General features: G+C 43.6%; 1 protein-coding gene across 1 annotated transcript in view; it reads left to right on the top strand.

Annotated features, from left to right (window-relative positions):
- Positions 1–1,347: 1,347 nt before the first annotated feature.
- The window catches only part of Ctnnbl1 (catenin beta like 1), a 194,610-nt gene continuing 178,280 nt past the window's right edge, over positions 1,348–17,677 (top strand). Inside the window, exon 1 of the mRNA XM_008855665.2 lies at positions 1,348–1,487. Coding sequence (XP_008853887.1) covers positions 1,458–1,487 — 30 coding nt within the window. The 5' untranslated portion in view covers positions 1,348–1,457. The remainder of the gene's footprint in view (positions 1,488–17,677) is intronic.

The raw sequence follows: 17,677 nt of genomic DNA, 5'->3' as shown, positions 1-17,677 counted from the left end.
CTCCCTGTAGCCCCAGCTGGCCTAGAACTTGCTATGTAGACCAGGCTGGCCTCTAACTCACAGAGATCTGCCTGCCTCTGCCTTCCATATGCTGGGATCAAAGTTGTGTGCCACCATGCCCTGCTAGACCTTTTTAAAAAAATATTTTAATTTTTTATGTGTATGAGTGTATTTCCTGCATGTGTATATGTGTACCTGTGTCGTGCAATGCCCAAGGCGGTCAGAAGAAGGCATTGGATCCCTTGGAATTGGAGTTACCTATGGTTGTTAGCCACCAATGTGGATCCTGGGACTCGAACTCAGGTCCTCTGCAAGAGTAGTCAGTGCTCTGCTTCATCTCTCCAGCCCATAGTCTTGTTTTTTTAACAAATAGCAAGAGCATACATACTTTTATTTTTATTTGGCATGACATTGTGACATGACATTATCATCTACAAAGTTCATACTGCTGAAATGCACAATTAAATTACAAAACAAAAATCTCAAAAATATCCTGTAATGATTTAAGTAGGTTTATGATTTTGTGTTGGGCCACATTCATAGCTACATTGGCCAATGGCTCTGAGGGCCATGGGTTAGACTCCCTGGCTGTAAACAATTGTTAAAATTAAAGTGCAAGGAGAGGTGGTGCAGGCCTTTAATCCCAGCATATGGGAGGCAGAGGCAGGTGGATCTCTGGGAGTTCAATGCCAGCCTTGTCTACAAAGTGAGTTGTAGGCCAGCTGGGGCTACAGGGAGATCCTGTCTCAAAAGACCAAAAAAAAAAAAAAAAGAAAGAAATGTTAACTAGGAGCTGGAGAGATGGCTCAGAGATTAAAAGCTCTTGCAAAGGACCTAGGTTCAATTAAGGACCTCCGTGCAATTAAGAGATGGTGCATGGACTGATCATCTGCTTGTCTGCCTTGACAGGGTGCTTGTGGGGAACAGGTGGCTCAGAGGGAAGAAACAACTGGACTTAAGTCACTCAACAGTTTGGACCTGGGTTAGCGCTCAGGTGTGCTGGCCCCCAACCCAAAGTTTCAGATCCCAGCACCCACACAGCAGCTAACACCTGTAACACCTGTCTGTAACTCCAGTTCCAGGGGATCTGAAATCCTCTTCTGGCCTCCAGACAGAATCTGGTTGCGTAGCCCTGGCCAGGAGCTCACTATATATACCAGGTTGTTCTCGAACTTACAGAGACCCGCCTGCCTCAGCCTCCCCTCTTCCTCTCCCCCTCCCCCTCCCTTAGACTTCAGGCGGAAGCCAGACTGTCAAAATCCAGCGCGCTTTACGACAGCGCTTCCTTTTACGGCAGTGTGGTGGGCCCGCCGGCCTCGCGCTCTTTTATCCTATTGGCTCGGAGGCCCCTGTTGCAGCGCTTTACGGTAGTGTGGCAGCAGCTGCTGCTGAGCGGCCTGCGGTTTGGAAGTGAGTGGAGGCAACCCGGGTACCCCGTGTTGATTGTGTCAAGAACCATGGACGTGGGTGAACTTTTAAGCTACCAGGTAGGTGCGGTCGGGAGGGCCGGAGAACCCTCAGCTCCGCAGGGGTCGTAGGGCCAGGGCGGCTCACTTCTCCTGCCACCCGGGTTCCAGCCTGTCATTGCACTTCGCTCCCTGAAGCCCTCGTGGGCCCTTCGGAGTCTTTCCGTCTCAAGGCCTGAGTCCCTGGATCTCCGCTCGCCCACCCTGGGGCGTGGTTCCTCTCCGCTCCACCAAGTCCCGGCACTTGAGGAGGCTCTGGTGGTGGAGAGCACTCATTTTTCTCGGGTTTGAGCCCCGGTTTCTCCGCAGACTGCCAGTATAACTTGGGACAGGTCTTTCCCCCATCTCTGAGCCTCAGTTTTCGTGTCTATAAGATGGAAACAATAGTAACTACTTGGGAGGGTTGCTTGAAGACTACCAGCAGATATATGTGAGAGCTCATGAGAACGTGCAGAAAGCTGTGTTCGGTGTAATTAAGAGATGGCGCTTGGGCTGATCGCCTGCTTGTCCGCCTTGCTCAGGGTGCTTGTGGAGAACAGGTGGCCCAGAGGGAAGAAACAGCTGGGCTGAAGTCACTCAACAATTAGGAGCTGGGTTAGAGCTGAGATGTGCTGGCCCCGAAACCAAAGTTTCTGCCCTCTTTTGCCTTCCCAAAGAGGCGCCTTGAGAGGAGCAAGGGAGAGGTCTGTCCCACCTGACCATCACTAGCCACACAGAGCGTTGGAACACGTGGATCGTGATCTGAGTTGAGAAGTTCTGTAATTGTAAATCACACTGGATTTTGAAGACTTAATATGAAAAAAGTAGAGGAGTTATATTGATTACGCGAGCTATCTTATCATTGATCACGTTGATTAAATGATCATATTTTGGGTAACGGGTGAAAATAAAAATAATAAATCAACCTTACTTGTTTCTGTTGACTTTAAAATGTGGCTAATAGAATAATTCTGCTATGTAAGTTTCACGTGTAGTTGGCATTGTGGCTTTTCTGCAAAGCCATGAACCTGGAGCTCCAGGGTGCTTGAAATCTCTGTTTTGCTATTAACTGGTTCCTGTAACCTTGCACAAAATTCCTCATGGTGCCCACTTCATGGACTATTGTGAAACTTTTGAGAAATTGACCATGGTTAGACCAATGCTTTTTATGGAATACACACTCAATAAATATTAATATTAACAGTTATTTTTGCACCACCCCCTTAGCCAATATATGAAAGACTGACCCTGGAGATGGAGACTCCAGATATAATAGTGAAAAAAAAAACCAACCTGTAAACAATAGGAATATGAAGCCATGGTATTTTTCTTTCTTCTTTTTAAAAAATATTTATTATTTTATGTGTATGAGTGTTGGTGTCAAGTTGACACTAAAGCTATCCAACACAAAGGGTGGCAGAGATCAACATCTCTAAACAGATTACAATACAGTTGTACCATGCTTTCTGTAAGATACTAAAACTTGGTTCTTTTGAATTATTAAAATTTTTATTGAATATTTCTGTATTTCATACAGAACATCTTAATCATCTTTATACCCCTTTCCCCACTGGTACCCCCCACCCCCCTACCCCACCCCAGAATTTATACATTCTGTCATTTGTGTTAAGGACTGTCATGTCAAGTAAGTTTTCCCAGATGTCCCTCAGTGCAAGTTCATCTGCTGAGGTCTAGTCAGCCTATCTAGAGTCCCTCCCTTTAAGATCAGCTCTTCTTTACCCAGCAGTAATCAGCTGCCAATAATTCTTCAACTAAGATTGGGGCCTGCTGTCCATTTCCAAGTTCTGTGCTGGGTTTTTGTGTGTTTGAATTTGCATGGGTCATCGCTTCTCGGCCTTTTGGCTAAGATCAAGTGTGAATTTGCATGGGTCTTGTGCATGCTGACACCATTTCTGTAGGTTCATATGAGAAGGGTCCCAGGCGCCTGTAGGACTCTATTTGCATATGGTCATGTACCTCCTCCCTGGCTCTTACAATCTTTCTGGTCCCATTTGTGTTTCTGGTCCTCTGTTGCATGAGGGAACTTCATTGATGAGAATTGAAAGATGCATTAATGTTCTTTTCACCGCTTGTTCTGTGTTCGTGAGCCTTAGGTGTAGAGGTTGCATCCTAAATGTGCCATTTAGGCTTTGGGGAATTTACAGACAATCCCTCTGTGTGACCAGCTGTGGAACTCTTTACTAATCCTGTCTGTTAGAAAAGAAGCTTCTTTGGTGGGTGGTGACTAGGATACTTGTCTGTAAATTTAAGGATCCATATTTTGCACATAGTAAGAAATTATCTAGGTATGTGACAGCTTTGGGGTTTTCTCTAAGACCTGTCACCTCTCCAGCTATGTGTAACTGGCTAGCTTTACAGTACCACACATTAGTTTCCTCCCATTGAGTGGTATTAAGTTCATGGTATTTTTATTTTTAAGACAATGTAATTGATGATGGAATGAGTACAGTAATTGGAGAGCTATTGATGAGTGCTTGCTTCGGAGTTTTGAAATGACTCGTCCATCAACTCAGATCTTGAGTAGTACTGCTACAAGAGGCTCATTCTGGGCCTAGAGAGATGGCTTAGCGGTTAAGAGCATTGACTGCTCTTGCAGAGGACCTCGGTTGGATTCCCAGCACCCACATAGTGGCTACGAACGGTCCTTAACTCCAGCTCCAGGGGAATCCGAAGCACTCTTTTGACCTCCGTGCCATTGCACGACATGGGTGCACTCACATACATGCAGGCAATACACTCGTACACATCGAATAAAAATAATAAAATAATTTAAAAAAAGAAGAGGTTTGTTCTCTGGTCAAGATATTTATTGAGCATCTACCATGTACAAGGTGCTGGGTTCACTGGGTGTAATGTGGAGTAAAAGAGGCAAGGCTCTTGCTTTTGTATCAACGGCAAGTCTGCTGGGCAAGTCAGAGGAGAATAATTGAGAAAGCAAACAAGAAATTCAGATCGCAACAGATGCTATGAAGGGAATATAGTGGAATCTGCTGTGAAAGTGTGCTGTATGGTGTGGGACTGCTAGGCACATGGCGGTCGAACACTAAAATGTGGCTCATCTGCACTGAGCTCTTAGGTATGTGTAAAATACCCAATGAAGTTCAAAGCTTTAGCTTGGGAAAATAAAATATTTTAATTTTTATGTTGATTACATTTGAAATGATAATACTTAGGATATATTAGAGTAAGGAAAATAGAGTATTAAGCTTACTGTGTTTTCGAAACTTTTTTTTAATGTGGCTACTAGAAAATGTAAACTTTATGTATTTTGTGTGTGACTTTCATTCTGTTTCTGTTGGACAGCACTGCTGTAATAACCTTGAGGAGAAGAGGACAAGACAGTGGTCAGGGGAGGAGCCTAAGGAACCAATACTAGCATGCTAAGGGTCATGAAGGAGCCAGCCATGTGATAGGGGCAGAATACTAGAGGCAGAGGGGCCAGCAGCTATGGGCATAGCTCTAGGCCTGTTAGAAGAGCAGAAGGAGGAGTTATGTAGCCAGAACTTGGTAAGCCAGCAGGGCCCAGAAGGTGCTGAGGCTGGAGATGTAGGCAGAGGACAGCTTTGGTAGGACTTCCTTATGGGTCATAGAAAGACTTTGAGAGGGGTATAGATTTCCTCATTTAGCCCACTTGTCTGTAGCTTGAAAGTGAACTGTGGTCTGATAGACTCAGCAGAGATTGTAGGCCAAGGCAGTAACTGATTGGATACCAGAGTCCTGGTTTCCCCATTTGCAGCTCTGTTAATTTCCCACACAGACTGTTCATGCAGTTTCCTTTCAGTGTGATCCATCTCCACTCCTATCTTAAAAGATGAGAGGGTCTGGAGTCTAGTCTGTGATCAGTCAAACTCACCCATCCTCTTGTGAGCAATCTTGAGGACCAGATGGGTTTGGGGAAGTGAAAGCTTTTTGAAACCAGCGATAGTCTAACATGAAAAGAGAATTATTTAACTGCATTCTCACTCTATCCCCATATCAACCCCAGGAGGAACTTGTTTTTGAGACAGGGCTTTAAACTTCTCACTCTCCTGCCTCTCCCAAATGTTGGGAATATAGGTGTGTACCACCACAACTGGCTTATGCAGTGCTGGGGATGGAACTTGGGCTCTGTGCATGCTAAGCAAGCATTCTACCAACTGAGCTATATCCTTAGCCTAGGAGGAACTGTTTTTCCTCCCCATTTCACCAAGGGGGAAACAGACCTAGCTGAAGGTACCTAGCCAGAGAGTCCTAGCAGGTGGTCTTATTCGACAGCTGGCGCTCCTGACCACTGTGCTATTCTGTTCTCTGCCCTGTGCCAGTAGCTGAACTAAAGTGCTTGCATATATTATCACTGTAATTCTCAGCATGTCCTCCCAAAGTAGGTGGCATGCCTACTTTATGGAAAGAGAAACTCAAGCCAGGAAGGCAAGTTCCCTGCCCAGAGTCAGCCAGTAAGCAGCAGAGCCGCTGTCGAATGCCCATGCGAGTTTTCCATTTTGTTTTAGGATTGATTTTTTTTTTTTTTTTTGAGACAGGGTCTTGCTATAGCTCTAACTGACCTGGAACTCCCTATGTTTGTAGAGCAGGGTGGTCTCAAACTCACAGAGCTCTGCCTGCCTTTGGCTCCTGAGTGCTGGGATTAAAGGCATATGCTACCATCCCAATCTTTTGTTATATTTTTAATGTTATTTTTATGTGTATGAGTGTTTTGTAAGTGCATCACATATGTGCAGTGCCCACAGAGGCCAGAAAAGGGTGTCAGAGCCCCTGGAACTGGAGTTATACACAGTTGTTGGCTGTGGGTGCTGGGAACTGAACCTGGGTCCTCTGCAAGAGCAGTTGCTGAGCCATCTCCCTATCCTCTTGTTTGAGGTTTAAAGAAATCTTTTTAATTGAAGTATTGCACACATATAGGAGGAGGCATACATCATCAGTGTTATCGATTATAGTTGATGTTTGCAAAGTAGACTTCACCTGACCTCTGGCACTCTCTGTATGGGAACATGAGGGAGTGAAGTTGTCTGATTTGAACGTCCCCAATTTGAGAGTTTGGCTTGGTTTCCTGAGACTTGAGATTTTGCATTTATAACCAGGTCCCAGGTGATGCTAAAGCTGGTGGTCAGGGACTGTACTTTAAGATTCCTTGGTCTGGAATAATCTTCATTCCTTTTAAGCTTTTCCTCGGCTGAGACATCCTCCCTTCTCATGGGCATTGGTTTGCAGATTTTTCAGCTTAAGTCATACTTTTTCCCTGCCACTCAAGATATTGAGAGCAAATCACTTAATCTTTGTGGGCCTCAGTTTCCTTATATGCCTAATGAGAGGATTAAGTAAGACTCTCTCCGAGTTTCTCATGGCTTTGAAATTCCATGATACTAATTATTTAGGCCAAGGGCTCCAGAGATTCCAGTAGATAAAAAAGCCTGATATAGTAGAAGGAATTGAGCCTGAAGATCTGGGAGATTTGGGTTTAAATCCTGCCGTTATCATCACTTATCTGGGTGACTCAGGACAGCTACCTCCCCTCTTGCACCTCATTTTCTTATCAATTGTGAAATGAGGAATTTGGACTGTGTAACCTGCTTCTTTCTAGTCCTAAAATTCAGGGTCTAAGGTGAGCAGGAAAGAAGTATCACATAGTGTCATGAAATGTTTGTTAAAACTTTAGCTTTTTTTTTGCATGCTTATTAAATTTCATTTTGGGGGCAAGTTGGTGGGAAGATTCCAATTTTTCTGCTGAGATTGGTTCTTCTGGTAATAGGCAGGAAAGTGCCTCAGTATCTGCCTCATATCCTTGACATATGTTAACAATTCATTTGAGAAGGCAGGAGAATTACAATGTGGACAGGAGATGGTGGAAAAAGTCTTAAGGAGGAAACCAGTTATGTTCTCAATATGGAAATGTACTTTTTTGATGCCTTCAGGCTCAGATATCTCATCAAGAAGTGTGCCCAGCAGTTGCTTGGCTGAGAAGTTTCTGGCGCATAGGCGCAGACCTGAACTCCAGGGCACGCTCATTAATACTAATTCCACAGATGTTTGGAAAAAAGTTCTAACCTCTGAAGTTGTGCAAAAAGAATTCACATTTAGTGCAGCTTGCTTGGGTGGGAATGGCTTGCTTTGTACCATGAGAGGAATTCTCTTTGAGGCAGATTGGGGTCAGAGACCCTTCATTTTGATGATATGGCAGACACCCACTCCTGTTGTCCGTCAGTAATATCCCATTTTCTTGGACTGAAGCAATCTCTAATTCTCTTTCCCTCATTTTTTTCTTTTGAAATAACAAATTTTAATGATAATAAACTGTGAGAAATAGTATGAAAGAATTTTAGGAGAGAAAAACTAACTAATCCAATGAATATTTTTATGTTTCCACAGTCTTATATATTTTGCATGACTGTAACTATTGCATATGTACTGTTCTGTTTTTAATTTAGCATTACCAGAAATATATTTTTGATGTCCACATAGCTTTCATGTTTTTTGACACTTGCAGAATATTTGCTTGAATAATAGACCATTTTCCCCTAAATTATTTCTCCATAATTGGATATTTTGGTAGTTTTTAGGTTTTCGTTGGTGGCAGTAATATTATGGTGAACTTCCTCATTCATATGGCATTTGCCTCCTCCATCTGTCATTTATAATTACACTGTGCTATCTTCTGAGCTAAGGATGGCATGCATTAAAATTATTAAGGCATGATCCTGGACCTTAAAGAAGTCACAATGTGAAGAATGAAGTAGGCATTTAAACACATCACTATGAAAGTATCCTGGGAGTTCACAGAAGGAGTGGTCAGATAAGCTCAGAGCAAAGATTTGATTTGGTCATTGAAAAAAAAGGAAATGATATTGGAATTGCAGACTTGAACGCCAGGAGTCTGTGGGTAAGAATGGGGCCTGGGGAGAGTCATTGTTGACTGTGACTGGTAAGAACAAACCTGTGGGGTGTCCAGGGCATTGGGTGAGCAGAGAGGCGTGGCCAGAAACAGATGCTAGGCAGTAGTAGGGTGCCACTGGGATCATTCCCACATCCTTTAAGGTGCTGCCAGCCCTGTGCACTCCAGTTTTACTACAAGCATAATGGTACTAGTCATAATTTATGTTTCCACCATTAATCCAGTAGGTACATAAAATGCTAGTTCAAGGTTATTTTAATGAGCATATTTTTCTTGTGCATGCTTATCATTTGTGTTTCCTGCTGTCTGCCTTTTCCTTTCAGGATAGGAACTGGAGTTTGTAATTGAGTTTTCCAGTTGTCTTTGTTGTGTGTATAAGACACATTACTGAAGCCCGCATGCTTGTCAAGTGTTCAAAGTGCATCGTTCATTTTTGTGGGGGCTTCATGTTACTTTATAACCCTCAGAATATTATTCAGATTATGATGTCATCTTACAGCAAGCTGAAACAGGCTCCTTTTTGCATGATTGCTTTGTGCTCTCCACTTACTTTGGTTAGCCAGGTGGCTATAAATAGCAGGTAAAGAGCTAGTCTCCTTGATGCTCCTGTTTATTTCCTCTCTCCAATGAGCTTATTTCTAACCACAGCAACTTTCTCATATGACTTTCCTCTGTCTCGTTCATCTCCCACAGCACACAATGTGCTTCTGAGCTTCCTGTAAGCTTTGGGAGGGAACCAGTGTCCATGTCGTACCCATAGTCAATGCCAAATGATTGTTGTCTGATGATGGAGTGTATTTGTTATGTTTTTTATTGCTGAGATCAAATACCTGACAAGAAGCAACTTCAGGGTGGAAGGGTTTATTTTGGCTCATAGTTTTAAAGGATATGGAATGTATGACTTTTCTGTTGCTGTGATAGAATACCCTGACAAAAAGCAACTTAAGGAAGGACTGATGTGGGCTCACAGTTCTAGAACAATAAAGTCCATCATAGCTGGCAAGATGTAGCAACAGGAGTGTGAGGCTAGCCTAGGAGTCAGGAAGCAGGGACTTCACATTTTATCTGCACATAGGAAGCAGAGAGAGAACAGGAAGCGGGGCCAGGCTCTACCTCATAGCCCACCCCCAGTGATGTCCTTTCTTCAGCAAGGCTCCATCTCCTAAAGGTTCCATAACCTTCTAGAACAGAGCAGCCACCCACTGGGTTCAAATAAATGAGCCTGTGGAGGACATTTTTCATTCCAGCAAGACACCATCCACCATGGTGAAGGCATGGCAGCAGCGTGTGCGGGGCTGGTCAGATCACATCCACAGTCAGAAGCTGAGAGGTGAAGCTACACCCTAGGTTTTCCTTCCTGGGTTAAAATTTTTCTGAAAACTTCCTTATAGACACACCTGGAATTGTGTTTCCATGGTGATTGGAAATCTAGTCAAGTTGTCCATGAAGACCATCACAGACCAAATGAGCCTCACTGCCTTCAAGTACAGTGGCGTTGGCCCCTTTGGAAGCTGCCTTCTTCCTTTTGGCTCTGATGTTTTGTTTGCTGACTGGCATTTTTCTCTGTGTTTTTAACCTCAAAATGTTTGATTCAAACTGATTATTTCACATTCTGAATTGTTTTCCTCTTTTTTTTTTTTTAAATTGTGTGAGGGGGAGTATGTCTGCCATGGAGGTCAGGAGACAACTTTGTAGAGTTGGTTCTCTCCTTCCACTTTTATGTAGATTCTGGGGTTTGAACTTAGGCCATCAAGCTTGTATGGCAAGCACTTTTACCTGCTGAACCATTTCGCCAGCCCCATTTCGCCAGCCCCATTTTTCTTTTCTTTTCTTTCTTTCTTTCTTTCTTTCTTTCTTTCTTTCTTTCTTTCTTTCTTTTTTTTTTTTAAATCTTGTTACTCTTGTCACAAATTAAACAATTCTTTTGTCAATTTCTTTGTTTAAAGATTTTTTTTTTTGAGACAAAAGCCTCACTATATAGCCTTGGCTGGCCTGGGAATCTAGTTAGACTAGATTCAAACAGAGATCTGCTTGTCTCTTCCTCCCAAGTGCTGGAATTAAATGCATGTGCCACCATGCCCAATCCTAAAGTTACATCTTATCCAACCTTAGTATAATGATCAAAACCAGGAAACAGACTCCTGTGATACTGAGTCTCAGGCTTGCTTTGGATGTTGTTAGCTTTCTCTCACTAACGGTCCATTGTCTAGTCCAGTGTTCTTTGTTGACTTTGTTGCATTTAATTGTCATTGTTCCTTAGTCTTGTCAGTTTTTTGGTTTTTGTTTTACCCCCTTGGTTTTTTTTGTAGCCCAGCTGGCCTGGAACTCACTATGTAGACCAGGCTGGCCTTGATCTCACCAAGATTGGTCCGCCTCTGCCTCCCGTATGCTATGACTAAAGATGTGTGTCACGATGCTCAACTCAGCTCTAGTCTTTGGTTTTTGAAAAGTGCAGGTTAGTTATTTTACAGAATACCCAAACCCTATATTGTTAAAGAATGCCTATGCCCTCTTTTCTGCCTGCAGTTTTCTGGGGTGTCACTGTTTGCAAGTCTTGCTCCAGTTGGACTGTAACCCCATCCTCATCTGTTCTCCTTTGCAGCTCCTTAAGCAACTGCTGGTTAGTTCAAGCCTTGATTGACAGTTCACATGTCTGTTGAGAGTTCTGGCCAGATGTTCTGCTGTCACACAATTCCTCTCCTCCACCCTTCCATGTCCAGCTTTGCATTTTAGTCAGGGCTGTCACTGGTTCAGCAGACTTGAAAGAAGCCTTGGGGCCCTTTCTCAAAGATGAAAGGACTCAAAGATGAAAGCAAGATTCTTTTCTCCCCGGACTGTTCAGGCTCGTGAGCAGAGGGCCAACTCCTTTGAGGAGTCAAGAAGGTGTGAGCACATGAGAGTGACTGACTCGCAGTCTGGGTGGGAAAAGGCTGTGTTACAGTTCTTGCTCGCATGGAGCTTGCAGTCTAATGGGAGAACCCCAAGATTTGAAATCCGAGTGCAGAGTCCCAGTGCCCTTCAGGAGGTGCCAGCAAGATGAGGTGGCATAGTGACATGAACAGCTCTGCCATGGGAAGGGCAAGGAGGACTGTGCCCTCGAGAGTCTTTCTGTCCTTTCTATTCTACCCACCACCTTCTTGCTTTAGACTCACAAGGCTTTGCCACATAGGTGGCCTCCCAGACATTGACGTGGTGGGCATGGGCTCATTTCCTTTGTAGGCTAACAGAGAACCCACTTTTCCAGGCATCGACCCTGTCCACCTATTTCAGAAAGACCTGTTGGGGATAAGTCATTGAGGAGCCTCCCTAATTTTGCAGGTGAAACTGGGGGATAGATATTTTTCTGTGCTCTCTCATTAGGTGTCACTTTAAATTGGAGGATTGAATTTATAAGGTCGAACCCAATAGAGAAGTTTTCTATATTAAAACGACTGTGTCAGAATGTGGATAGTTCAAAATAGCTTGTCAGCACTGTGGGAGGAAAGAATTCAAAGCCTGTGTCCTCTGAGTGTGTCTGTTAAATATCTTTAATGTTTAGCATAGCAGATGAATGTGGACTCTAGGTCAGGTGGCCTGTGTTTGAATCCCAGTCTTGCTGTGTGCAGCTGTGTGACCTTGTGCTAGTTAATTAACCTCTTTAAGCCTTGTTTTTCATCTTTTAAATGGAGATTGTAGAGTATCTATCTCTAGCCCACCAAGTTTAATAAAAATCTCCACTTTACCATCTTTATTTTTCATTATTTTATTTTTATGTTTATTTGTTTGCTTATTTTATGTGTATGAATGTATTGTGCAATGCCATGAAGGCCAGGAGAGGGTGTCAGAGTCCCTGGAACTGGAGTTTCAGACTATTAACCATCATATGGGTGCTGGGAACCAAACCCAGGTCCTCTGGAAGAACAGTTAGTGCTGTTAACCACTGAGCCATCTCTCTAGTCCCTTCTTTTATTTATTTGTTTTGTTTTGTTTTGTTTTGTTTTGAGATAGGGTCTCCCTGTAGTCTTAGCTGGCCTGGAACTCCCTATGTAGTCTAGGCTAGCCTGGAACTCACAGAAATCTGCCTGCCTCTGCCTTCCAAGTGCTGGGGTTAAAGGTGTGTACCACCACACCCAAACTATTTTTATTTTACTTTTGAGACTGTCTCACTATGTAACCCTGACTGGCCTGAAACTCACTATGTAGAGACTAGGCTGGCCTGAAACTCACAGAGCTTTCCCTAGCCTCTGCCTCCCCAGTAATGGGATTCAAGGTGTGTACCACCACACCCAGCTATTGTCTATATTTTTTTTTATTAATACAGGATTAAATGAGACAGTGTGGGTAGTATAGTGCCTAGTAAATACTAGCTGTTGATTTTATTATTGATATCATTCCAAACAAACCTGCTATGGGGGAAAAATTTCCCTAAAATTTGCAAAGCTGCCTCAGTATTCCCAAGGTCTTTGGTCCCTTGGAGATTAGGGTTTAGAATTCAATAAAGCGAAATGAGAACAGTTTGTCACCCACGCATGCCACAGTGTAGAATATTCTCAGTAGGCTACAGCACAGCCCTATTCCACCAGAGCGAGCAGTCACTGATATCAAGAATTATGCCTCTAACTCAGTCATTCCTTCCCCAGGTCTCCTTCACAGCACTGAGAAATCACAGTTTCCTCTCAGCTGGTGTCAGGAATCTCATTTACAAATCACCTCTTCTTTTGTCTTTTTTCCCCAGTCATTCTGAGGGAAGTCATTGGTTTCGACCTGAGTCTTGTATAGCTGGGGAGAAACTGGAACTAGGAGATGGAGCTGGGACTTTTACTTTTCTTCCTGTCCTCTGTGGCAGCCATTGGCTATTTAGTCTTTTGCCTGAATTGTTCAGAACCATTTTCCAGAGAGTTCTAAGAGTGACTGCTCTGAAAGTGTGCCAAACCTTAGGATGCCAGCTCCATTGCAGGTTGGCAAACAGAACCTGGGTTATCCTTGTCCTGAGGTTAGTGGGTGTTTAGGGAGATTTGCATAGAGTATGTCCATCTCTTACCTTGTGTGACAACAGCAGTCACTGTAGTCACCGTCTTTTGATGTATGTGGGGCAGAGGTGCAAAAGCACATGTGTGGGTGTGGGGATGCAGAGGTTAGCACCGAGTGCCTCCCTCCATTGTGCTCTACTTTTTAAAAAATTATTATTTTTATTTTATGTGTATTAGTGTATTGCCTGCATGTGTGTAAGTGTGCCTATGTCATGCAGTGCTCTCGGAGGTCAGAAGAGAGTGTTGGATTCCCTTGGAACTGGAGTTATGGATGGTTGTTAGCTGCCATGTGGGTGCTGGGAATTGAACCTGGGTCCTCTGCAGGAGCAGTCAGTGCTCTTAACTGCTGAGCCATCTCCCCAGCCTCAAGGATTTTTTACATTTTATGTATATGAGTGTTTTCCCTGCCTGTATATAAGTGCACCACGTGTGTGCAATGCCCAGGGATCCCTTGGAACTGGAGTTATAGGCAATTGTTAGCAGCCATGTGGGTGCTGGAAACCAAGCCCAGGTCTTTTGTAAGTGCACTTAACTGCTGAGCCATATCCCCAGTCCCTCTGCCTATTTTTTGAGACAAGATCTCTGAAGCTTGCTGATTTGGCCTGATTGGCTGAGCAGTGAGAATTCCTGGGATCTGTCTACCTCCACCTCCCCAGTTCTGGGACTATAGACATGGACCATGCTCGGAACTCAGGTCCTTATGCTTTTATGGCAAATAGTTTACTGATTGACCCATCTCATCTCCCCAGCTCCTTTTTTGAGACAGGGTCGAGCATTGTAGCTCAGGCTGGTTGGGAATTCATAATCCTGCTTCAGCCTCACTCATGCTGGAATCACAGGTGTGCGCTGCCACCCAACAGAGTATCAGTCCATGTAAGGACATTACCTACATCAGTTCTTGGACTTCTCTTTGGCCAACTACCTAGCAATGTCCAGACTCACTGACCAAAGAGGGATCTGAAACCCAGGGAAAGATCGTGGTGTTCCTTCTAGGGATAGAAACCTGGCTTGATTCTAAAAGCAATTATGATTGATTATTATAAGCTGCTTGTTTGTCATCATTTGCCCACTTGGCTGTTAATACATAAAACTGAGGGCTGATTAGAATGTTGTTATTTTTTGAGACAGTCTTTCTATACCCCAGCTGTTCTGGAACTCACTATGTAGACCAGGCTGGCCTTGATCTCACAGAGATCTGCCCACCTCTGCCTCCTGAATGCTGGGATTAGTGGGGTGTGCCACTGTGCCCATTAATTAGAGTTTTTAACCTGAACTCCTTCCCGGTTAGGAGCAGTTGGGATTTTCAATGGACTTAAACATTAGTATGTATCAGCCCTACTGGTGTGTACTGTTGGAAGGCTTTTGGGTTTAGTATGCTGTCTTCTCCCAGTCTCTCTGAACACAGATGCTTCAATGGAACAGTGCATAGCTTCTCAGATCAATGATGAGGGAAACTTTTGAGCATTCTAAGGGTACAGAATGGCTGGGTTAGCTGAAACATGGGGTGGGACTGTTGGGCAGGGGAAGGTAGACATGCCGCCACCGCGGATTCTGCAAAACACTGAAGCTCGGCAATAAAGGAGGATGAGAAAAAAGACGTTGCCATCGATTTGTGGGGGTGGCTGCTGAGAGAAAGCATGATGAGCTTTCTTTCAGGAGGTGCAGGTTGTATTGAATTGTACTGACTCTGCACTTGCTAGTGTCGTTGGAGAATGTGGTTGAAGTTTTCAGGGCTGTAAGTGAGGTGGGCCTGCTGAGCAAGGAGTCTGGGGGTGCTCTCTTGAACCTTCCTCCTTTACACATGGGGAGGCCAGTGCTCAGGTGGGAAAGTACCTTGCCTTAGGACTCCAATGACTGGATGATATTTTGGGGTTCAGAGCAGGGCTTTGTCACAGTCATGTCTTTTGTCATTTCCCACATGTTTTATGCAGATTTTTCTTGAGCATATATATTCCTGCTTTTTTCAGCTGGCCCCACTATGGGCTCAGGTCATGCTAATTGTGAATGAATGCATGCTAATTGTGTCCAGGTTATCTCCTGACCATTTGAAATGTTCATTTTCCTTTGACTGCTGTGACTGTCTTTTAGTTCACTTTACATCCACACACCCTCCAGCCCATGAAGCCTAGACTCCAGCAATCTTCAGAGACCCACAGTGCCTGGTCCTGGCCTTTTTTTTTTCTTCTTTGATTTATTTATTTTTATGGCACTTTTGGCTACTCTAACACTCCCCTCTCTGAAGAGGTAACCCTAAAATCTTTAAAGGATTGGCTGTGACTGTCTTTTAGTTCACTTTACATCCACACACCCTCCAGCCCATGAAGCCTAGACTCCAGCAATCTTCAGAGACCCACAGTGCCTGGCCCTGGCCTTTTTTTTTTCTTCTTTGATTTATTTATTTTTATGGCACTTTTGGCTACTCTAACACTCCCCTCTCTGAAGAGGTAACCCTAAAATCTTTTAAGGATTGGATACAAGCTCCCAAATACTTTCAACTTTTTTGGCCTTGGAACAGAGTATGTTCCTAAGAGGCCCAAGGGCATTTTGACTTTTAGCCAAGAAACTGGCTACTTTTTCTTTGGGGTCTTTTTACCCTAACTGCCTAGCCAATTCCTACCTCCTATTCTTACTACACCATCCTCTGAAGAAGTTATCCAAATTGCCAACAGGGAATTGGGATGCAGACCGCTCTGGCTTCTTCCATGCTGAACAGGGACACAGAGTGGGTCTATCTAAGATTCTCAAATTGCATAACTCTTATCTCTAAGGGGAAAAGAAAGTCCTTGAATCATTGAATAGGAGTTGTGAAGAAGTAAAGGTAAGAGTAATTAGCATTACAAGTTCTAGACAGGGAACTATAAAAATGTCAGAACAGTGCAATTTTCAAATGTTCACATGAGAGTCCATTGGAATTTCTTGACAAGGGCTTCCAAAAGCATCCCTCTATTGGGTTCCTCCTCATTTTTCTTTTGTCTTCTGAGGCTGGACTCGAGAGTGATGGATTCAGGATTTGCTTTCACATATTTTGATAACCTGTTGGAGTGGTTAGACTCAGTGTCAGTTCCCTCTGAAAAGCTTCTAGTAGTGGGAGAAAACAAATTTATCCATCATTTTAGAAAAATAGCGGGTTGTCTCCCTTAGCTGCAGGTGGGCACTACAGTATTTCAGACCTGGAACTCACAAAGATCCACCTGCCTCTGCCTCCCAAGTGCTGGGATTAAAGGCATGCGCCACCACGCCCGGCTCTAAATAACCTTTTATATAGACTTAAGCCTAATGTCTGGGAAGGGTAATCCCTTGAACTCTTAAGTATACTGATGACTTTACTCTTTGGTTATGCTTTCCTTTTGGGTGTTTAAGACCGTACAGTTGGCCCAAATAAATCAACTTATTTTTATACTTAAGATCATTTGAGGATCTGTTCCTCAGGGGTCACATGGGGCTTGGAAGGAGCTCCTGGTTCCTTTCTTTTATCAGTTCCATCTCTGTGAAGATAAGTCAAAGATCCTGCTCAACCATGTTTGGTTTCACTTGGAAGCATGAATGAGATGTTTCCTCTGAGTTGACCCTCCTCTTTGTAGACTGGACAGTGGTTCAAGTCCATCTGGTGGGGTCTCCATGTCCTCCCTGAACAAAAGGACAGGTGACTCACCACAGTTACAGGACATTTTGAGAGGTGTTCCATAGTCCCCTGGAATATAGTCGACCATGGAGGGCAGGGGGCGAAACTGTCCTTTAAGGTCCTCTGACTATGTTAGTATAGGCCTCAAACTATGGCTATTAAACATCCAATAAAGTTAGGTCCACCAGTCTGGTACTTTTTTTTTTAAATTTTATTTTATGTGTATGCGTGTATTGCCTGCATGTAGGTAAGTGCACCTGTATTGCACAATGCCCTTGGAGGACAGAAGAGGCTGCCAGATCCCCTGGGATGGATAGTTGTTACTGCCATGTGGGTGCTGGGATTCGAACCCACGTCTTCTGAAAGAACAACCAGGGTTCTTAACCTCTGAGCCGTCTCTCCAGCCCCAGTCTGGTACTTTTAGTTATCATGTGCTGTGTAGATATGGCTTGGGTAAAAAACCAAATATTCTCAAACAAACCTTGACTAGATATATATTTTGTTCCTTAAACTAGTTGACTAAACTATGACCATAGAAATTTTATGATTATGTGTATATTATTTTTGTCACATCCTTTATATATCATAACAAACCTAAACAGACCTTCATCACTTGCTTAGGCTTTCTCATTTTTTCTGTTTTTGAAAAAATCTCCATTCCCATATCCTTTCAACACAATTTACATTCTCATTTTCT

The sequence above is a fragment of the Nannospalax galili genome, unplaced genomic scaffold (assembly GCF_000622305.1).
Source record: "Nannospalax galili isolate Female #2095 unplaced genomic scaffold, S.galili_v1.0 scaffold228, whole genome shotgun sequence".
Taxonomy (NCBI): domain Eukaryota; kingdom Metazoa; phylum Chordata; class Mammalia; order Rodentia; family Spalacidae; genus Nannospalax; species Nannospalax galili.
This window is presented reverse-complemented; position numbering and strand designations above follow the sequence as displayed.